The sequence below is a fragment of the Thunnus maccoyii genome, chromosome 3, assembly GCF_910596095.1.
Source record: "Thunnus maccoyii chromosome 3, fThuMac1.1, whole genome shotgun sequence".
NCBI classification, from domain to species: domain Eukaryota; kingdom Metazoa; phylum Chordata; class Actinopteri; order Scombriformes; family Scombridae; genus Thunnus; species Thunnus maccoyii.
In genome coordinates this window covers 13180877-13205276 of record NC_056535.1, presented here as the reverse complement: position 1 = coordinate 13205276, position 24400 = coordinate 13180877, and the positions used below count along the sequence as shown (strand labels likewise).

Here is a 24400-nt window from a genome sequence, read left to right as displayed (position 1 = left end):
TACAGGCTCAATTGACCTCTACAGGGGTTAAAGTTCTCAGGTGGTAACTTTCATTCTGTTATTACTGTATATATAACAATGAGGATTCTGCCTGTGTTCATGTGAGTATCCATGTGTGTCTGATGTTTTATTTCATTTGTGAAGTGTGCACAGACTCCTTTGATGATTTACACTATAAATAAATAAAGCTTAAGTTTTATTTACATTTTAAATAAGTTTCTGTTTTGCTTCACCTTCCCTTTCTTACAGGTTTTGTCATCCACAGGAGGATCTACATGTTGACAGACTATTTGCTCTACTGATGCTATGCTGCCACCTACTGGTACCAGCAGGTTCAACTGTGCCACAATATAACTGTACACTGTTACAGATTTGAAAAATAGTAGTTTTTATTTTCTAATGGTGGTATTTACAGGTGGCGTGGCCTGCTGTCTTAGTACATGTGGTATAGAACATAGTAAAAAGATATGAACACATCTCAGGCAAAGAAAGCATAACCAATAACCAAATTAACTATTGACATTGGGATATGGACGAGATAAATATCCTATCAAATTGATGCGGTTGTTTTAATATTACAAAGAATGAGGCTTCAGCTTTGCCCTTCAGCATCCAGTGAGTAAACGTACACTCTTTCCCACAAACATGTGCCCTACTAAATTATTCAACTGAATGACAAATATGGTTCTAGCATTACTCAAAAAAAAAAAAAAACAATATTTCAGAATCACAGAATAACATCAAATCTTGATTCAACACACAAATAATAAAATAATACATTAGAAAAAGCACTACATGAGAACAAGCAGATGCCGATGAAATTGTGAAGACATTGATATTGTGTGATTGACATTAGCCAGAGCAACTGTGGATATAGCTTGTATGTCACATGTAACTGTGATTTGACTCCTAAAATGGTTCACATGGAAAACATTGATTGAAAAACAAAAACAAAAAAAAACAACAACATTTTTTTCCAATCAATGTTTGTACACATAAGAAATAGGAGTCTACAGAGTAGTGGTTTGTCAGCCAATGCAAGATGTACTTGGAGCACACAGTGTGTGTGAAACTGATGGGAAAGGATATGGTTGTCCACAACAACTTAACAACATTGTTGGCTCTGATACAAGCTGTAACTGCAGTCACAATGGCTCAACTGACATATGAGATTATTGATGATACATTTGGTTTCCGGTACTGTAAGCTCTCCATAAATAATAAAAAGAACCTTAAATTTTGACAAATAATATTCTCTTTTACATCGATATACAAACATGACAAAAGATCATAAATACAGGGCACACTGGTGCCCCCAACATTCAATAAACATTAATAGTACTGTGTTTTATAAATGCAATATGATTAAAGTACATTGTCAGATGATGTTGTGATGTAAAACATCAAATTTCAAGACTAACAAGCCACTTCTGGCTTTATCATGCTTGAGTGGTACTGTAGGTCGTGATAAGGGTGACTACGCTGAAACATTCCTCTGAAACAACAGTACAGAAGTGCTAAAAGAAGAATTCATACGGAGCAAAGGAGTTGACACTATAATCTAAAAGTTGAGTGAGTGAAATGAGCTAGTGGATACATACTTTTCCATACTCAGACTTTTGTTAAAAAAGGGACACTGTAACTCCTTGAATTCTACAAGAAAAACAAAGCCTTGAGTCTGTGCCATTGAGAGGTGAATATTTTACATATTTTTAGCCCATGCTATAATACACACTTGTATTAAATAACATATCTCTTTATATACCTTTTCTGACTAAACTCTGGTAATAAAATTCATACTGTGAAAGGGGTCAGCTATGACTGTTACACCAATGTGGTAACTGGTTTGACTGAAGTACTTCTGTACAAATACTGTTTGCTGTCATATTTACACAGATCTACGCACTGATAGAAATAACAGGAAATTCTAATGTGTGGAAGAAAGATACATTGTAGACACATCACTGTTCCAAACTTTTCAATCCAACTTGTTTTTCATTCAATGTTAATTCCTGCTAAGTTGTATAACTTTATAAAATACAGAATCCAATTCACTTTAAGATACTGAAATGTAATTACTTGTTTTCTGAATCAAAGAGGGGACACTAAAACAATAAATGTCTGAGGTAAAAACTCACTAAAAATATAAAGGAGAATTAAAGTCTGCCTCAGCGCGTTTGGCTGCAAGAGAAAGTAACAAAACCAGCAAAAAGTGAAGGACGGGATGAACGGGATGTTTTATCCCTGAAATCGCAACGTCCCCCGGAGATGAATGACGGCAGGCACTTGAATGTCGTGGTTGTGCGTGTGTGTGTGTGTGTGTGTGTGTGTGTGTGTGAGGAGAGTGGTGGATAGTCACATGAGACTGATAGTCCTTAAAGAGTGTTTCTTGGAAAACGATGGATGCCTCCTCCTCAGGATTCCATTTCGTCTCCGTCGAACGACGGCGGCTCAAAGCTGATTACCTCCTCATAGGTTAACCCTGACAGACAGAAAATGGGGATTTATATTTATTTACCAATTTACTGAATACATAACCTGTTTTTTTTTTTACCCAGCAGTTCAAGTCCTCTTTACCATCCCCAATGTCCCAACTTACTCTTCCATTGCTCAATTTCCAGCTCACGGCTTTCGAAGCTCTGGTCATACGGTTCTGCTTCAGGCTCGTCATCTGGATCGTGGTACTGGGCAAAGTAAGGGTGGGCCAGAGCCTCAGACGCTGTGATACGCTTGTCTGTGTCCAGCACCAGCATTTTCTCCAGCAAGTCCACCGCTAGAGCACGGCAACAATGAGAGTATAATGGTGAGTGTGAAAGTTGATAATAACAACCTGTGTTTAATCACATAAAAACAATCATCCAAACTCTCTTTCTTAATCTAACATGAAAACTGTTATTACGTAGCTATGGGAAGTATTGTTTTCTACTGGACAGACGTGCAGTAATTGAGAATAACCCTCAACATAAAAAAAGGGTCTTCATGATACCACTAGAGGGACTCAGTGAGCCAGGAGTGGTGTCAGCGTGGCACAGACGCTGAAAAGAGAACTTACCAAGGGGGTTGGCGCCAATAAACACATCAGCAAAGTTCCTCTTGGGCATGTGGGGAAGTGAGTTGATGTAGTTCCTTGCCTGAGAGGGAAGATGAACAAAACAGCTAAACTGTAAAAGACCATAAAGAAATACAATGGTGCTACGACTGAAAACTCAAAATCTTTTGACATACTTAACTTTGATTTACTAAATTTGCCTGGTACGAAAATGACTTCAACTCTACATCCTTCTAGTAACACATGCTTCGAGCACTGTTAATTTATTTAAAACCCAAATCTCACACATTAAAACAACATGCCCCAATTTTTAACACTCAAGATCTGTTTTCCAAGGACCAAGACAGATTGCTTATCAGAATACACTGGCTGCACTGGCAAAGCACTCTCGGAAGCCTCGCTGTGACAAGCATGGTGAGTCAGAGAGGAAACGGGAATAAGTGGAGTGAGAGCAGGGGCTAATATGCAGACAATGCAAAAAGGAATGGTAGGAAATACTTCCAAACAATACATCAAGTCTAACGGTACAGTATGTATCCCTCTTGGATGTAAACATAGGTATCGGCTGGTGGACGTCTGAGGCTCGACACCCAGATTCCAGCTGGGGAAGAGCCGGTGCGCATGGGAAGGCGGGAGGGGGGGGGCACGTGTCTCACCTCATGGCTGGGCATCCTGCTTATGAGGGAGGCTGGGGGCGTCCCCGTCAGGCGCATTATCTGCTGCAGCTGGTTTATATCTACAGCTTCTGAGTCAAGGGGCATCATAACATCAACAAGTCAAAGAGCATGGGGTGGTTAGGAGAAGTTGTGTATGAGGGGGTGGAAGAGGGGGAACACACACAGAAAGACAGTTTCTAAGCTTTGATATACCTAACCTATAATGGAGTATCCAAGTATTTACAGATTTTTATAGACACTGTAGCCCTGAGCTGCACTAGAGGCGTCTTACTCTGTCATATAAAGAGATTAGTAAGATGTATGAGCTCATAGTACATGCTAGAGAGAAGTAGGAATCAAAGCCTTGTGCTGAAGTGCAATAAAGCCATTAAGAAAACGCATTTTCAGAGCAAAAAAAAAAAAAAAAAGGTGCAGCGTAAAGTAGGAGACTGACTAACTCTTGCCAGGGCAACGCAGAGGCAACACAAACACAGGCAAGAGGAGTAGCGCAACAAAACCAGGTGGGGTGGGTGCTCAACACTCACAGACTCCGAAGAGATTTTCATCAAGAACTCGGGCCCTGGGGTTCCGACCAGCATCATTATAAGCTTCAACTGATCAATGTCTACCACACTCACATGAAGGAAAACAGGAAGGGATGGAGGGTGTTGGATAAGGAGAGAGGGGTGAGAGGTACAACAGTCAAAGCTGTCATCTGTGTCTGAAAAATCTTTCATTCATTCTGAAGTAAAAGGGAAAAGAAAAAAAAGTTAACCCAGGTAGTAGCAACAATGGATACTGAATAAAGACTGAAAGAACAAGAAATGTCCATTAACACCACACATTATCCGTTTTTTTAAAGAGTTATGGTGCTGATCAAGGAGGCAAAACATAAGGAAAGGCTTTTTCCTCTAATGTCATGTAATGTTAGGTAATTATGAAATTAATACAACATGGCATGCAGCCAACATGCTAAACTGAAGTTCAGAATTAGATGGTGGGAAGTTAGATGTTAGGTGGTGAGTAGTATCTGCTTCTCACATATTACTAGCACAAATTTAATAACCATTAAGAAAAGAAAGCGCTTTCTATCCTTAATGAACTGTAAAACCGCACTAAACGTCACAAATATAGCACAATGTTTTGGCAAAATAAGGCAGAAAGCCAAAAATAAGCCTCTCTACACTCTATCTAAATACACTGTAGTTATATGTGCAGGAGCTTTTAAGATGCAAGATCTTATTTGAATTGCGTTATTTGGTTCGATTTTCATTTTTCCTGCCACGCACGTGTAGCCTGTGTACACGTGTGCAAGGATCACCTTCATTGAGAAAGGTAAAAGGAGACAGACTACTCTGCCCTTTATATTCAGCTCAGCTCCGTAGGCAGGTAACTCCCCCACCTCTGCAGGTCATTTAGATTTTGTGAGAGCGCACACATCACCACACACACACACACACACACCCACAGAGCATGCAGTGAGGGAGTGGATGGCTTGATTGATCATTAAGAACACATTATACAACAGCCAGCCCATGCTATAGAGCTCAGCAAAATTCTGTATTTGAACATGTGTGTGTGTGTCAGCGTGTCCTGATTACAAAGCACCTCCCTGTGTGTGTTTTTCATATTAAAACATCTTTATTCTCTGCTACTGTGTATGGGTAGCTCTGTGGAAGGGAAACAGGAAGGTGTACTGTGGAGAAGCAGTAGAGACAACAGTGGGCAGCGCTGAGTCATAGACCGCAGGGGACTAACTCCTATCACACACACACACTTCCTTCACTATTATGGCATGCAGCTCACAAAAGTTAATAATCAGCAATGCTTTTGAGTGAGTTTGAAGGAGGTAACATTTTGAGTGTGTTTGAAACACTGAGGGAGAGTCCAGAATGCAGAGGACAATAAAACTCATGCAGCTAATCTATAAATCTAATCACAAGTCCAGCATATCCATACAAGAGCTTAATGCATCCATCTACTACCTCCTCGAAATTTACCGGAGACCTACAGGTTGGCTCCAAGGAGCCACTTTATTTTTGCATAGCATTGACATCGGTGGAAGGATACGGTCTGTGCCGGGGAAGAGTGTCCGTCCAGTAAGTAGTTCAGCCATGATGCAGCCCACCGACCAGATATCCACTATTACATGTAAACAATGAAAAGGAAACATGCAGGATAATGATGCTTTAGAACATGTTACAACTTGTCTGTTTAATATTCTTTATCAGTGACATTACATTCATTTGGTAATTACTTTTAGTGCAAAGTGACTTGCATTTTTTCACCAAACTCAAGCTTTTCAACAGTATGACAGACCAAAATGACTGCATCACCTTGCAATGATCAGTACAAGGTTCTTTAAAACTAAAAAAATTCAGCATTCTTTTTTTGCAGATTCTCTTAAACATACAGTACTGTACTGTTCATTTGTTGTAGAAGCAACTGTAAAAAAAAAAACAAAAAAAAACTTTTGTTGTATCAAATATCTGCTGAGAAACCACGAGCAGAATCCCTTTGTTTTATTTGAAAGTCTTAAATAGTATATCTTTTTATAAGGTTTAGTATTGCCAGAAATTGAGAAAGCATGAAAAAAACAAGTGTTTTGTGTGATTATGCATTTAAATTTAGTGCACAAGACAATACATTTATGAATTGTTGGTTAAAAAAAAACACTGCTGTTTGGAAGTATTTTGGTTTTTAAAAAAAAGAAGATGTGGACTAAACAGGCACTCTATCAACAGTGTCACACAACTTATTTGACAATTTACAACATCACAAAGCCACGTATGACAAGTGCAAAGTGGAATCAAATGCCACTTTGACAAGCGCTGCGCTGTATAAAAAACGTCATGTTGAATCAACCAGGAAATTGAACGTTGTCCTAGTTCCTTTATAATCACTATAATCATTTCTTGTGTAATACATTTGTAACAACTGTCACTACAAAAGAAAAAGCTACATATACCTGGTGAAATGGATTGTTTCTATTTTCAATCAGCAATTTATATTGAAAACAACAAAATAACTCCAAATTATTTTTTTCCCAATAGTTTTATGCCCTTATGTTATATTGAAAGGTGAACTTTGTGTCCAACTACAAAACACACAGATGTCAGTGAGCCATTTCAACAGAAATTCACATGATGTAACGCTACATTTACTCTCAGCCCAAAACATTATGACTCAATGTGTGTGTGTGTGTGTGTGTGTGTATGTGTGTGTGTGTGTACCTGTCATATTATAGTGCATCCAGTTGAGCATGATCTCTGGGGCTCGGTACCACCGGGTGGCTACGTAGCCCGTCATTTCATCGTCTGTGTGCCGTGCCAAACCAAAGTCCAGGATCTGTAGGATCAAGATGTTTGTGTGTAGAAGAAGTAGAGAGGCACAAAGGGAAAAGGAGATGAGGAGGTGGTATACTTCATTGAACACCTTCCAAAATCACATATTGTGAATCTTGTTTCAAGTTGAGACTCACCTTGAGCTCACAGTCTTCATTCACAGCCAGATTACTGGGCTTTAAATCCTGAGGAGAAAAAGGAAAGAAGGAAAACTCTAAGACAGGACAGAAGAGCAATACAAACAGCATATAGGACAGATGATGTGGAATTTATTGTTTTGGCCTTCTGATAACGAATGATAATGGGACTTTGTAACTGATCCCACTTTGATAAGTTTCACCAGACATGTATTCAGATGTCGGAGCTATTTATAAGCTCATGCAACTGTGTCACAACTTACTCTGTGGATGATGTCTGCAGAATGGATGTACTGTGGGAGTAAGGAAGAAAATATTTACGATTACATTTAAATTACACACTAAATTTGAACACATCACACCTTGAAGTGCATTTCATTTGCCATTTTTTGATAACAATGATAGCTCACTGTATTCTGTACTGTGTGTGTGCTACCATGTGTCACAAATACAGGAGTTAACAAAACTACTCCAGTTTCTGCTAACTATTTCCCTGCTACTCACTTCCTGTGTGCAGAAATCGAGCTCAGCAAGTGAAGCAATCACGGGGACTGACATCAGAGATGGAGCAAGCTCTTATGATTTACAGTAACTTCTGTCTTAGATACCTTGACCTTGGTCCTTCTTACTTTGTGGTTACTGTGTCAGATGTCAAAGTTCAACAGAGAATTCATTACCAGGGACCATAACTGGTTGCAGAAAAACTTCAAACCAAAACTTAGACTAAAGCCAACAACCATCTGTTTCTTAGTAAGTTTCCGGTATTGTTTCACATCTACTCAGTCAAATCTGAAAAAAAAGAACTGTATTTTCAATATACTGATGCAAAGCAGTTAGTAACTTCACCTTATCAGTTCGGTAAAGTTAACTGATAAGCAGGGTGAAGGAGGTCAGTGTCGAGCTGAGAAGTAGTGTTACGCTGGGAGCTTAACTGACCTTTAAGCCTCTGAGAATCTGATAGATGAGGAACTGGACGTGGTCATCAGTCAGCTTCTGACACTTGACGATGTTGTTGAGGTCTGCCCCCATTAGATGGGTCACCAAGTACCTGCAAATTATACAGCCAGTCAGATCTTCTTCTGGCATGTCTGTCTTCATCTGCTGCAGCTTACATTAATTCATTTTTCCTCTTACTATTATTACTTGTTGAGATATAAAGCTTTTTTTTTTACTTTATTATGAACTTTGACTAAGTTATTACAATTAACTGTATTACTATCTGTAAAAACTATTTAATAAAACATAAGTTTATATATACACAACTTGTCTGCATTACTATTCTGTGCAGCTACACCTATATTAAATAAAAGCCAGTGTTCATATATAATTCATGCACTTTAAAAAAAGAGAAAATGGGGAAGAAAGTGATATAAAAAGGGTGGAAAGAGCAACAGCAGGACAACAGATGCTGGATGCTTTTGTAGATACTGCAGTATTAATGGCATACAGCCAACAGATCAGCTGGAGAAGGCCAACGATTGTATATGTACAGACTGTATGTTATATCTGCTCCATCTGACCTCATTCTATAACAAGACGTCAGTTATAGGCTGGCGCTTGAGCGTTGTGTGTGTGCCACATGTGCTTCTCTGCCGTGCATTAGAGGGATTGATTTCACCGTGTTACTGGTCACAAGAAAGAAGGGTCATATCTTTCTTTTTCAGTTTCAGTGCAGCATGTGTGTGTGTTTGTGTGTGTGGGTTCATCTCACATTTCAACAAATGTGCAACATGCTGATGACGCCACACCATGCAGAGAATTCAAGGACGCTGATTGAGTATTCTGCACACATACACACACACACACACACACGCGTTGTACCCCCAGAGCCTGCCAGATGGCTGTTACCATGGAGACTGGCTGTTATATGCATAGTGCACGTGTTCACTCTACGTTCACCTTGATAAAACTCACCACATGCTGGACTTGTATGAAGTTATGCAGGATTATGGTGCATTTGTAACTCTAGCTTCACTCTTAATCTTAATCTTGCAGTCATCTGCTGATATGAATGGTTTCATTGTGTGAGAAGGAAGGCAACTAAAGCTATAGGAGAAGCTGAGGCAGAAGAGAGGAAGAGAAATAGATTGAAAGGAAAAGTAGGGAGTCGGAGACGGAGAAAAAACTAATAGACAGGAGTAAACAGACAGAAGAAGTCTGACTTACACATCATTGAACTCCTCTAAGCTCCTCCCTGGTGTAAAAACATCTAATAGACCAATCACCTGAAGACAAATAGAAAGGTCAAAGGTCAGAACACATCAGCAAAAGTTCGTTGTGTTACACATATTCATATTTAACAAAAAGACGGTTTTCATTAAGTTTCAGTGCCATGTTCATTATGTTTCATTTCCCCTTTGATACCAAAGACATACGTAAAGGTGTTCTGTGTCAATGAGGACAACAAAACCACAGCTTTAGTGTCATTTCTAAACTGCTTGACATTTCTACCGGGTGTTTACTGAATTAAAACCTTGAAATTATCCTGCATTATCTTAAGTTTCATTTTATTTAGTCAAACAAGCAGCCCAGTTTTGCTTTCTTACACTCCTCCAGTTTCAAGGATCTTTGCTTTTAAACTCAGTGACGTCAAGTAGATTATCCTTGCATTTTATTTTGGTTACCAAAAGGTTCAATCACATAAATGGGGCAGATAACCACAACAGATATGATTTTAGAGGAAGCAGTAAACATTATCTGGTTAAGTTTGTGCATCAAGCTGAAAGGACAGGCACCAGCAGTGCAATAATGGTGTGTCAAAGTGTGAACAAAGGAAAATATTTCAGTAATGTGTCATATTAGATTGAGTTACATCTGGTTTCATATGCTCAGAGCAACAATGGCCAGTTGTTCTGATACCATCTAACTTCTGAACGTGTTATACTTCACCGACATTTCAAAAGGTTTGGAGATTACATGTGTTAAAGTGTCACTTTGCAAGATCTTTTACTCTTTTCTACTTTTCAGGAGCTACAATGAATAACTGAGTAATAATCGGTTAGTCATTTAGGTCATTTTTTATAGTAGAAAATGCCAAATATTAAGTAAGTTCCAGCTTATCATCTGCTTACCATTTGTGATGGTTTGCTGTTATTCTTGGTCATGTGTGATAGTAAATTCAACATGTTTGGATTTTGGACAGTTGGTTGAACAAAACAGGCAATTTGGGGACATCACCTTAAGCTGTAAGAAGCTGTGATGAACTGTTTTCAGGCATTTTATAGACCAAACGATTAATTGATAATGAAAATAATCATTAGTTGCAACCCTACTGCATATAAGTAAGACTTAGATAATGAGTACATCTGCATAACAAACTTGTTTTTATGAGCCTCGGGTTTGAACATAGTGAAGGAAGGAAGAACAAAGAGGAAGGATGATCATATGTCTGTGTATGTCTGCCCACATTTACACTTGTACTCATGCATGCAAGCACACTGGCAGAGTGAAGCCAGGGGTGCCAGCCCTGCCCCCGTCCCCCCTGGAGAGAGACCGAGTCGGATAGGTATTGAAAAAAACACAGTAGCAGCTCGCCCACACAGGGCACAAACCTACAGCTCATTGGTGGACCGGAGCCACAACAAACAGCTGATTGGTCTGCTCAGGCTTTCCAAAATCAAAACCCGGGGAGTCTCCTGGCAACAGCGTGAGCAAAACACAGAATCCCTCTCTATGTAAAGCATAGGTAGCTATTAAAAACACTTTGATGATTTAGGAAGAAAAAAAACACAGCTTTATGCAATTTCCCCTGTTATAATGAAACGGAATCTGACAACAACATGCTCATTAATGATGACAAACGACATTATAACTCATTAAATAAGATATAATAAGTATCTGGATCACCACACTAAGAAAAAAAACTAATTATGTTTCCGTTTTGAAAAATATCAGACATTGTCAGACATATTTATCTGACATTTTTATACAAAGTCAGCATCTTGCAATAAGCACAGTGATGTACTGTAGGCATTGATTCTGTATAATCCCGAATAATCCTCGTCCTCTGTAAAACCTGTTTTTCAAATGAATGCGCTGAGGTATTTCACTAGCAGTACCAGTGCACCGTGCAACACTAATTCCACAACAGGAATGTTCAAGCAGCTACTGTAGTGAAAGAAGAGCCTGTATAAAAAACAGCATTCAGTACAAGTTGTGTTGTGTGAGCTGAGCGTGCACAGACTGAACCACAGCTAGTTTAAATTATGTTTTGGAACGAGATATGATTTCATATCTTGTGGGAACTTTTTTCAACTCGATGAGGCCTGGATTTTTTTTCTGAATGTGTTTGGTGTCATGTAATGTACTTTGTGTACATTCCTTCCTCTCAACCTTTCATCTAAAACACACGTGCATGCAAGCGAAAAACTGCGTGTTTCCCCTCCCATCTCATTTATATAACATTTAACTACTGTACTGCGGTAAAGCCACTTCTGCATGCTCCGACTATCAACAATCCCAAGTCATGTTGCTAATAACCTCCTTTCAGTCATTTCTTAGGCTGATGAGACACAAACATATGCTGTGATCACATTTAGAGTGTCTGAGGAGGCGATGCATGAATTCCAGGGTGTGAAACGGGTCCTTCAAGACAATTACGGGATGTAAAATAATATTCATATGAAATTAAACGAACTGTCAAGAGATGGGTTTTCATCTAACCACGAGATCTGCTGTACTGTTGGTCTTAAATTGCTGGTGGGTTTTCCCCTTTGAGATTTTCCATACTTCTTCAAGCTGCGAGGTCTTTTTTCCTCTGTGTGTGCGTCATTTAAAACTGCTTCACTTCGCTGTGCCTGCAGGTTGACGATAGCACAATTTCACCCTGTCACTCATCAGTAAGCACTGATAACAAGCTTTTTCTAACTATTACAATGGCTAACACAAAGGTACTGAGCAAACTCTTTACAATGTAAATTTCCTCCTTTTTTTCCCCTAAAAAGAAGCCAGCGCTAACAGAAACCTCTAGTCTTACTCACACATTCACCAATTGACTTGCTCCCACACAGAAACCCATCACCTGCACTTCAGCTTGACAAACCATACCCACTGCCATTATGTAATACATAAAAGCCACACTATTTGGTCAAAGTATTAGCTAGATGTACTGGCTAGCACACAGTGTTAGTACCTTTCTATAGCAGCAACTAGGAACTGTGTTTGCGTTTTATTTGTGGGCAAGTGTCTGCTTGCACACACACACACACAGAGACACAGAAAACCAAAACCAAAGCAGTGATTGCAGAAGAGGAACTAAAGCCACTGCCCTGAAGTAAAATGGCATGAATTGAAATTGCTGCAGCAACAACATGACATGAAAGGAGAATACACACTACACAAGGTGATGGGACTGCAGCTGTAAACCTGTTTGGTGACTCGCTGCTCGTAGAACGATACAGCACAACATGCTTTTATCAGTCGCGGGGAGAACCTTTTCTAACAGGACATCACATCAACCACAGCCCCCTTCGCATAAGGCCAGCGAGCTCATGCGTATGTTTACGCTGTCACACATGAAACTGACACTAGAAACCACTTAACGCTACATTTTGTTGCTATTACATAAATCCACTGATTGTGTTAAACTCCTGTTGTCGTGGCATAGCAGGTTAGCTGGAAGGAGAATGATGTGTTCAGTAACGCCCTCGGCTCTGCTCAGTAGTTTACCTGTTTGTTCTAGTCCTTGGACGTTCATAGAGTGAATGTCTGTGTGTTGATGCATGCGTGTACATACTGACGACTACATAGTGAATTAGGTGGCTGTAGATTGTTGAGAGTGTCAAAACCACTGTTTGTCAACAAATGCCTGTCCTGTGTACATTGCCTTTGAATGAGGTCGTTTACATTCTTCACAAAAGGAGCTCATGTGAATGAAAATTGGAACTTTTGAGACAAATCAAAGCTCAATTTTACACTTGCAATTTGAACCCTTTTCAAGTAATTTTACAACAGCTTAAACTTTCAAACACTGCTGTTACAAGTGTTTTCCTGTTTTACAGTTTCAGTTTCTAGTTTCCGTCCCATAGACAGATCTTAACAATGAGCTCAGTCATTATCTGCTACAACAACAAACATACAGACAGCGTAACAAGATAAGTAGTGGTGAGCAATGCAGACCTGCCAACCCTTGACGGATTTTTTGAGTAACACTTTGGTGACCTGGATGCATCAGATGCAAATCACTGCTGTTCGCACAATGAATTATTGTACATAATTTGCATACATAGGCATAACAGTATATAATTTGCATACATACAGCTATCAAACAAACAAAAAAGTGAAGGAAACACTGATATGAAAATTCTTGATACCAATAATTGATACCAATAATAGATTTGTTTACAAAAATATCTGCAGGCGCCAATAGTGTTAGTGGGTGATTCATGCCTATGTTTGCCTGTTTGTCTTTCACCTGCCTAAACATAGCTTACCAAGGAACACAATTTCACTTACACACTAACCTACCACTACTGTTGCATTTATATAAAGTCTATTGTTTACACCTCCACAATAATCAAACTTTTGAAAATATGATTTTCAGCTAATTTGAAAAGATGATGACAATGTAGCTGTAAAACCCAAACCAAACTGAACAGACTATTTTGTGGCTACGATGAAATAAATAAACAATTCTTTTCATTAAAGGTAGGTTATTACTTCATGTTATGATGACCTAATGACAATACAGGCTGAATATGAACGTGGCTTAGAAACTGTAGAAGCAATCACAAAGTTATAGACTACAGTACCAACACACACACCTAGCAGACCACAGGCCCATTCTGCCTTTTACACACACACACACACACACACACACACACACACACACCTCCGGGTAACTTTCTAGGTAACATTATTTTTGCGGCACGTGCAGTTGCTTTGTTTCATCGTGCCATGATCTGCTCCTCTCATTACAGTTATGAGTTTGGCTTCAATGATAATTATGAATACACACTATGTAAAGTGTAACTAACAATCTGCACCACAAAGACAATATAACTTAATGTTACTTTGCCAACTTAAATGCCTGGTGAACAAGCAAGTTAGCTTGCAAATTACGTAACATAAAATTACGTACTCTGCTTTGAATTATTACTTGTGTCTAATATGGGTTTTTTTCCACAAAGAAGTTCAATTACCTCATAAAAGTCCTTAAATTATATCTACTCCTTCTTCCTCATTGAATAATTCAGAATCTATGAGTGTGCAAATATTGTTCATTTCAAAAGTTTAACTGTAGGACACATAGACCTACAGGAAATAGGACCTATTTCACTGTAAAGTCATTCTCAGTGAATTCTTCACCACATCTGTCTAAGTTGCATACTGGACCCCAATTGGCTCCCAACTAGCTGTGATGTAACAAATTATGTTGGTTGCAGGTATACACATTGAAATCAGATTTAAAGTGAGCTCAGAGAAAGGTTCCCCCTTCAGCAGATGAATGAGTAAACAGCCCTCTAGCGTCAAACGCGGCACAGTGAAGCTCAAACATCCAACTGAAGTAACAATAAGGAAAACACTTTTGTGGAGGGGGGTGGACTTTAAGTACAGAGCAGTACATACATATAGGAGTCAGGAGATTTGAGGCTGTGGGTTGTGGTTGGGTCGGCTGCAGGTGACTTACATTCTCGTGCTTCATGTGTTTGAGCAGCCGTAGCTCTCTATAGGTTCTCTTTGCGTGGATGATGGATTGGAAGGGTCTGGACAACTTCTTTACTGCTACCTTCAGGCCTGACCCCACATCGAACGCTGAACTGAAAGACACACAAAGTGTTTGAAAACCGGTAAGATGTTATTACAAAAAGCAAGCACATTATATCAGGCCAGGAATAGTTGTCATATCAAAACCTAAAACATTTCCCTTTATTTAACTGAGAATGAGATATTCCACTAGACTGCGTAGGTGGCTGTAGCCCAGTAAACAAAGCAAATATTGCATAACACTGAGCTCTTGGTTTCGCTTCTTATTATACACTGCAGCTTGAGGCTGTATTGGGGAACACGACCTAACGTGTTGTCGGATATCAGCTGCATTGTGTACAATGGCACAAGAGTATGAAAATCCACTAATTATTTACAGCAAGAAGAATTTACAGGAAACATTGGATTCTGAACATTTGCATTAAAAAAAAGCAGAGTTACACCATCTTTTTTTCACAAAATGCTGTTTAGATGTTCCAGGGAGTTGGCACTATAAATATAGCCCAACCCTAACTGTCTGGCTTAGCATATGATGCCTAAGACTACTTGCCATTTGCTATTGAATGTGGGTTATTACAGCTTCATATAAGAATTTATTATTCTTAATTCATCCAAGAAATACCCTATTGACTACAGCATGTCTGTTTGTGGAGCCAATCCATCAAAACAGTATGAGTACTATTCTTATTATAAGAACACTGAGAACATAACAATGAAAGAAAAATATCTCCAATAATTAGGTATGTGACCCTATTTCCCAATTTTGTTACCTAATTTTGAACTCAGCACCTGCCCTTTAATTCTGCTGAAGCTGTCCACATGAGTGGGCAATGTGCATGTCCGTGTGTGCTTTGGTCCTCATTCATCCTTTCATTCATTGTATATTTCACTCACTGTAATGGTGTAACTGAATACCTCATTGTTACTGAAACAGGTGTGGCGAAAAAGGAAAAGAAAGTAACATACAAGCCAAAAGTGACGTGTGTTCTTGTTCTGTGGCTGTGAAATTAACAATAAGGGAACGCTGTTACTAAAATTTGTACAATTCGCTGTAAGGATAGACAGTGACTATTCTTCCGCTATGATCAAGAATTGATTAAATCCTATACAAACTGTAAAATCAAGACAACTGTCCACAGACAGACAAAGACAACATGAGGGTGGCAGAGATAAAGAGAGGCAGATGGGCCTAGCTTCCCCGAGAAGTGTGACATCACTGCATTTCCTGTATGTTTGAGGGAACACAACCCACTTACAATAAACCACATGCCTTCCAGGTCAATCACTAAAGCTGCACCACAAATGGATGATTGCAAAATCAGTCTCGAAGAAAAATCTGAGCTCAGTTTTGTGCAGACACATGCATGTTTTCCCTCACTGTGGCCAAACTGCTTTTGCAAACTAGATCATTTGCTGAAACTGAATCTGGAGTAACTGCAGGGAGTGGTTAAAAGACATCCATGCAGTCATGGGAGCAAGCAGCTAAAACCACCTGAACTACTGACCCAATCTTAAGCTGCACTGTAGCCTTTCAGTGAAGTTGAGCTGTCAACACTACTTATTAAGGGAGGAGAAGAGATTAATTTCCTCTGGAGACATTTTACAGACTGATTGAGAGATCTGAACTCACTTTTCATCTTTTATCCGCATATGACTGAGAATTCAACATGTTTTAGTTTATACTGTAGCTGTTAGTAGCGTTGAAAATAAATCTGCGTTGGTGATAAAGTTATGGTCCTGAGTGTTACGCATCCATAATAACAACATTAAGATAAGTGGTGTATTTTTTTCCAGTAAGAGATAATCTCCCACACTCAATGTACTCTATGTTCCAGTTTTGCAGAACAACTTGTATTTGTGTCACTTGTAAGGGAAAACCCATTTTCTGTAAACACAGACTAAATGAAAGCTACGTGACAAAACAAAGAGACATGCGTACAGTCTTTAAAAACTGCTGCTAATCTGCAGGACAAACAAAACAGGTCTAAGTATACACCATTCAATTAGTCTGTAATAAATGCAAGTGCAATAACAAATGACCATAAAAATGTGGGCTGTAAAGGGAACAACGTTCTGAGGCTGGCATCACAGGAAAGCAGTGATTGTCAGCAGTATGTTGACTGACAGACAAGCTGCCTGAGCATTCAGACAAACTTATGCTGTAAATCACAGAACACTGTCCTGTCCATCTTGTCATCAGTTCTCTTTATTTCAGATATAAGGTGCACAAGCGATTAAAGAGAAAAATGATAGACCATCGCATTAAACTGTCATCCATTACACATTCTTAAAGTGCATAAATAAACACCAGAGTCACCAAAACTGTGTGTGATCTATTTCTTTTGTAGATTTTAGTCAAATCAAACCACTGCATAAATTGTTATTCTCTATATGTCCAATCTGTACATACATGTATACATAAGACTCCTTATCAGAGCCTGACGTGTGGATTAGGGCTGCGATCATCAATTATTTTCATTATCCATTACTGTACCAATTAATTTTTTAATTAATTGATTAATTGCTTAGTCTATAAAATGTCAAAAAGTATGAAAAACTGTTCATTCATTTCCCAGAGCCCAAGATAACGTCTTCAAATATCATGTTTTGTCCGACCAACGGTCCAAAAACCAAAGATATTCAGCTTCTAATGATACAGAGAAAATCACTGCAGCTCTAGTGTGGATACATTTCTGCTGACAAACACTCACAATAGCAGCCTCATGACTGTAATTTAAAGTGTTACCTTAAAGTATATAACTTTGAACATTAACACAATACTGTACATCTCTGCCATCTATTATGTCATATGTAAAAGGATGACTAAGATGTTATAAGCATTTAAGTGCCACTTAACAGAACAGAGGAACTACAATTTTTCTAGCCTCTTTACATCTAGTTATCACCACTTCAGTCTTTTCAGCATTAAATCTGATATCAAAGTCATCACCAGGAGTGTATACTTAAAATGATTGGTAGTTAGATGACTAAAAACACAACCTGTGTTACAAGCGTTTAACAGCTGTGGCTGACACGTCACCCATACACAAGTCAAACAAGAATAGAGATAATAACCCACCCTGCCTAACCCCATTCACTGACAATAACATAAAAGTCAAATGCAGCAATACCCCATCTAACCTGTATGACGTGACCATGTGCACATACTGAATACTGGTGTACAAATCCTTTCAGCGCTCACTTGAAGTTTTTCATGGCTGATTTAGAGGCATGCAAATGGTCAATCATATTCAAATTGTAACTGTAATATCTGACAAAGTTTTACATCAAATATGAACATTTCTCAGGCGTGCTTGCTTTCAGAGCAACCTTGATAATAAACTACGAACATAAAAAATTCTTATCTGCCCATCCTAATTTTTTCTGTCATCATGGAAAGGACACTTAGCAGTTATATAAGTCTACAGTTATAAATACCAGTATTTTAATATGTTTATGGGTATGACTAACAAAACTAATCGGACGGAGTCAGGTATTTAAAAACCAGTAAAACTGAGTAGCGAGAAGCAGAACAAGTTGTTTTGAGTGTTGAGTGTATTTTCGATGTTCAGCAGTGATGTGATCAGTTCCACATTCCCTGACATACGGCTTTCCAGTAGCTAGTGACACATCATCAGATCTATATCTTTGTCAGTAAACACTTACCTATGCTCACAATGATTCATATAATCTGCAAGTAAAGGCTTTTTTACTGACCTCTTCACAATGTAGTCATGGAAAGCGCAATGACTTATTAATCCAGCTCTGTTAAAAAAAAAACTTGCTTACTCTGATTATGACCTCAGTGAAAGTAAGATAACCTGGTTATGATGTTTGCATGGCAGCTGCAATAATCTCAGTATTTCCATACTCCAGCTATAATCAAATTATTACCGGGCATTTAAACACACACTCATTTTCTGATTAGCTTTGCTCACAGATGATGGTAAACCATAGAGTCCACCTGATCTCATAGATCAAGTTATTTATGCCTCGACTTTCCTAACATGACTAAACCATGAAGTTCCTCTTTTTTTGTGACTAGTTCAGCAACTTTTAAACAATGATTAATTATGAATGAGTCTCTTAGTTTATCCACCTTGCATTGTTGAAATGTTTTATAGTCTGCTAGCTTATAGCCTTTGTAGGCAAACTGTTGGGCTATTTTTTCTGAGACATTCATCTTAAGGCTTTTAACTTCACTGTTATTTATTGAGAGCATTTGAGAGTATACTGTGCAAAAACATGTCATATACTCAAAGTCATTGGTCAGACGGAGTTCACACATTTCATTTCTTCTATACTGCCTGAAATACAGAGATTTACAAAATCAAACCACATGCTGCCCTTCACTTTACATGTCAAAAAGCAGCATCCCGGTCATGTTTTGGATGCCACTGACAGCTGAAAAGTTCTCTCTTTTGAGGTTTCTCAGCACCCACGATGTCAGCACGCCAAAATGTGTTCAGGCTCTAAACTCTGATCCATTACTTTATACTAAAATGAACAGTTTTACTCCTCTGACATCACACAAGCATTCGGTCAGGTACCTCACATGACCGAATGCTGGTGTTAAGTTGTGTAAAATTGCTGGTTTTACACTTGAGCCTCCTATTTGTTTGGAGACAAGTCAACGCACATTTTCTCTGAGGTTAAAACCAAGTGCGTCAGCCAGAACTTGCCACAAATATTGCACCTTGTCGCCACGTTTTTACAATATAATCTCAATCTGCAAAATATCTAAAGCTATACATTGTCTCTAAAGACAACACATAACATATTACAGGACGTGTGGGCAAGAGAACAAGAAAAAAAAAAGGCTTCAAAGGTGAGACAAACTAGTGAAGAAAAGCATGTCCTGCTAGATGCTGAAACCACGTGTGAAAGCTGGTGACTTCCTAGGCAGATAACAACAACAACAAAAAATAAAAATGAGAAATTAAAAGTAGACCAAGCTGCACTCAGATTTTTTTTTGCTCCAGATTTGTAGAAAACTCATGTTTCAACACATCAACAGCAACAGTTGCAAATCTTTCTAAAATTCTGTGCTGTTCATAAAGAAAAGTATGTTGTTGTAGAGCCATATTGAGCTGAGAATGAGCCGTTGCTTTAATATGCATACATGCCTAGTGGGCCTGTATGGTTTCATGCTTGTTTCTGCTCAGCTGAGAAACCTGGAGTGAAAAACACGAGGCACTCGGCACACAGTCCATACTGTAATCCCAGCCAGCAGCGTTTGCTGTGAACTCTCTCTTTGTACACTACAACCCTGGATCTCCTCCATGTAGGTCTTCTATCTGAGTGGCAGGTTGATGAGGAGAAATGATTAAAAAACTCCACGCAGTATATCCGCTTTCCATATTTATGAGTCGGGAGGAATTCAAGCTGAGAGCCTGAAGAAAGTCATGGCAGCAGCAACAAAGACTTTGCCGACTGACCGACTGAGCATGTATGTCCAGCTGATCGACAGCCGTGACATGCTGGAGGAAGTGTTGTGAGGTTATTTATACTTTTCAGATACCTTCCGAAGGGGTTTTATAACGCCCTGCTGTTTATACCACTTTTATTGTAAGCTATAGTATTCCAAAGGCTTGGTGACCATATGAAGAGATGAGTTTAAACATGACAGGACAACTACAGTGGAAAATTTTCTCAAAAGGCAACTGCATAGCAGCTGCAGGTAAGACAGAGAATGATGTGCTGTAGGGCTGCAATGATTGGTCAATCGAAAGAAAAAAAATAATAGACTATTTTGATAATCAAATAATCTTTTCAGGAATTTTAAAAGCAAAACTGTCAAACATTCCCCAGTTACAGCCAGTCATTTTTGAGGATTTGCTGCTTTTCTTAGTCTTATGTGAGAGTAAACTGAATATCTTTGGGTTTTGGACTGTTGAAGATGTCACCTTGGACTTAAGGAAATAATAATAATAACGATAATACATTTATAGACCCCTTTCACAAGTTAAAAAGATCTGAACTATTAAAACAAAACACAAGCACACTAAAACAACAAGGTAGCACAGGACGTTAATCACACATTAAAGTCATTATAGACCAAACAATGAAGCAATTAATTAAAGAAATAATTGCCAGATTAGTAGAAAATGAAAACAATCATTAGTTGCAGCTCTAGAATGATGCGTCTGCCTTTTTTGTACACAGTGTGGAGCACCAAGGGCAGACATAAAGATATTGATCAGAGATAACTGATTTAAGAGAAGATAAACTTTTCATTTGTAAGCACTTTTCAGACCTGGCATTGATGTATATTCTTGGCACATTTCACAGGAATACGTCTTATATAGATTTTTATCAAGAAACATATTGTGAACATGAACACCTTTCCTTTGCACTAGTAGTTTCTTGCCCGGTGATAGTGTTAGGTAAGAAATGAGGTCATGGTTTATCCTTTGTTCACCACTAATAACTGGACACATGGCTCAACAGTTCAAGTAAAATTAACAGTAAAGTTATAATTACGGGACGTTGCCGTCCACGGCCTGATGATGACTAAAAAGCGTCAGAGGCTGAGGCCACTACCTCACCTCGGGACCGTGAGTCATGGGTGCACCACAACGAGAGAAAGGGTGACATCATTCTAGAGTCATCATCGTCGTAGTCGGATGGGCTCCTATTCAAAGCTCTCACTATGCACGAGGGGGCCTACTTTCTGAAAACCACGTGACCTTCTGGCACTCTGCAGGCTGCACCCAACTGGAAAAATGCATAATGCATGCAATGTGCGGATGTACAAAGTACCAGGTTGTACATGCAGGACGACAATGCCATACTGGTGGAAGACGATTGTTTGTCTGGGTGTTGGTCAACCCTCGCTGTATAATGAGCTCTGATCGGATCTTTGGCAGATGATGCAAGCATGGACATGCCACTGATGAGCCCTTCTTCAGGAGACAGACTGATGTACGATTAAGGGCAGTTTGCCTGCACATTCAGACGCTTAAGAATCCAAATAAACTTGCTTGTGAAGGACTTATCGTGCTTACTGGAAATGTAACAGTACACACAGGTGTTTACGGGACAAGAGAAAAGTAGGACAGCAAAGCAAAATAATGTGCACAAAAACAAGAATAATCCCCACCCGCGGAGAATACGCGAGCCGCCCCGAAGCGTGCACGATGCGCTATCAAATCGTACAGTATGAAATGTAAACAAAAGGCACAAGTAACCCCCCCCCCCCCCCCTCCTCTCTCTCTTCCACTGGCACCCTCCACAGATTGATAGGCAGCCCCGTAGAGAGGTAGCTCTGATGGGCCTCTGTGGGTAGTGGGGACCCGTTGTGCAACCGTGCTGTGTGCTCTCGATAGTTACTCTGCAACAACTGCTTACCATACGGATCCGTAAGCACCGGAGCCGACGGGAGATAAGTGCTCGTAGCGCACCGGGACCTCCCACACGGTTTTGTTGAGCTCCTGTCGGTAGAAAGTGGGTCTATCCTCCTGCGACATTCCTGCGGATTTCACCAGCAGCCCCGCAGTGACAAAACAAGCCAGCGGAAACTTCTGCCCTCTCTCTCCTCTCTCCTCTCCTCCCCGTGTGGCACGACGTGGTGCGGTGCTGCTCTCCAGTGAAAACTCACAATCGAGACGCTCCTGAATCAAACAACAACTTCAGCCGCCCAGTTGTGCAAATAAGGTGCAGTTGTGCAAAGAAAAAAGACCTCTCCGTGCACGTCGGGGCTCCTGGAGACAACTTCCTCCACAAATCGCGCTCGGGTCAGGCTGGACTAGCTTTCGCTGGATTTTTCGCCCTACTCTCGCGCTCTCTGTTGGGCGCGCGGAAACGTGAACGCGTACGTCTCTCCGTGACAGCGCGTTCCCGACAGCAGCTATTGTATCGCGAGAATTTAGTCACTATTGGGAAACCAGGGGATATCCCGTCCCCACAGCTGCAGACATGATTGGGAATCTCCCTTTTTCAATCACTGTGTTTTACTACAATGTTTTACTAGTTCAAAGATAGATAGATAATGAAGCAATGTAAATTAACAATCACACTAGTGTTAAGGAACAGATTTATGAGATAAATTAATCAAGTCTTGACTAAACAACCTCAAAACTTTTACTAATGCAGCAATAACACTTGAAAATAAAAAAATCTATAACCTTGAACTTCATGTTTTTTCACTCACAGTGATACCCACCACATATAATACTCTTAGCTGTCAAAGTCAGAAATGTCAAATTAAGAACAAAAATGTAATACTATTTACTAAGGCACAGCTAAATATCATTATTGCAGCCATTTCTTTTCAAATGTTGCATAATTGGTTAAATAGAAATCACCTAATAATAATAATAATAATAATAATAATAATGCATTTAATTTGCACTGCACTTTTCAGTCACAGTCAATCTCAAGTGCTACAGTGTTATAAAAACATATAAAACATAAAGAAAATAACAAGAGTTAAGATGAAAAAGCCTTCCTGAATAAAAAGGTTTTTACATTACACTGGAAGGTTCAATAGCTGATTAGTCAATTTGTAAAATAAGGAGTACAAATGAACATTACAAACAAATTCTAAATAATGTTAGATAAGTGACACAAGAACATTTCCAAAGCAAGTCAAGTCAAAATTTACTTGTATAGCACATTTAAAACAACCATAGTTGATCAAAGTGCTGAACAGGCTAAAATATAAAAGTAAATAACAAATAGGAATAAAAGAAAACAATAAACATAATAATAATAATGAAACAATTGCAGCACAATAGAAGATGAAGTCAAGGTGTCAAGCTTAACTTGAATTGAATGCCAATGAAGAGAGGTGGGTCTTCAGCAGTGACTTATAAGTTTCTAGGGTCTGAGCAGTTCTTATATGAATGGGTAAGCCATTCCAGAAATTTGGGGTAGCCACCGCAAAGGTTCAGTCGCCTCTATTTTTGTGCCTGGATGATCCAAGAGCATGTAACTAGACTATGATGATGCAGGAGATATGCTAGATAAAGTGGTGCCAGCCCATTTAACACCTTAAAAGCCAGCAATAAAATCTTAGAATCAATCCTAAAATGGACAGGAAGCCAGTGGAGAGAGGCCAATACTGGTGTTATGTGATCATGCTTTCTTTTACCAGTTAGAAGACAAGCGGCTGCATTTTGTACCAACTGCAGATGACAAAGAGACGACTGTTCCACACCCACATACAGAGAATTACAATAGTCTAATCGAGAGGTAATAAAAGTATGAATAACGCTCTCTCAAAATCATTGGGAGAGAGATAGGCCTGAACTAACCCTGAACCAATCTGTCAAATTTGAATGAGCTATCAAAAATCACACCAAGGTTCTTCACAAAAGGTCTATTGTAAGAGGCTAAAGGGCCAAGAGTACCAGCAGAGTCATCCGATAACCGATAAGGTTATCCAAACATAACGTTCTCAGTCTTATTTTCATGAAGATTGAGAACCCATCCAAGTTTTGATATCTTTTAAGCAGTTCAGCAAAGGCTGCATTGAGTCTTTACTTTTTGTTTTCAAAGGCAGATAGA

The 24400-nt window shown here is 39.2% G+C and overlaps 1 protein-coding gene across 2 annotated transcripts; it reads right to left on the bottom strand.

Moving 5' to 3' along the window:
* Nucleotides 1–364: 364 nt before the first annotated feature.
* Nucleotides 365–22906, bottom strand: mapk14b (mitogen-activated protein kinase 14b). Of its 2 annotated transcripts, none has more exons than XM_042405792.1 (12): nt 22241–22906; nt 14814–14943; nt 9353–9411; nt 8123–8234; nt 7450–7479; nt 7187–7234; nt 6939–7053; nt 5776–5847; nt 4251–4330; nt 3053–3131; nt 2600–2773; nt 365–2482 (listed from the first exon to the last, which is right to left on the bottom strand). In XM_042405792.1, exons 1-12 carry the CDS (start codon nt 22357–22359, stop codon nt 2415–2417), a joined length of 1086 nt encoding a protein of 361 aa, XP_042261726.1. In that variant the 5' UTR covers nt 22360–22906; the 3' UTR covers nt 365–2414. The 2 variants fall into 2 exon arrangements, with proteins under 2 accessions (XP_042261726.1, XP_042261725.1); XM_042405791.1 differs by lacking the exon at nt 4251–4330 and adding an exon at nt 3706–3785 and having other exon boundaries at nt 22241–22898.
* Nucleotides 22907–24400: the final 1494 nt, after the last annotated feature.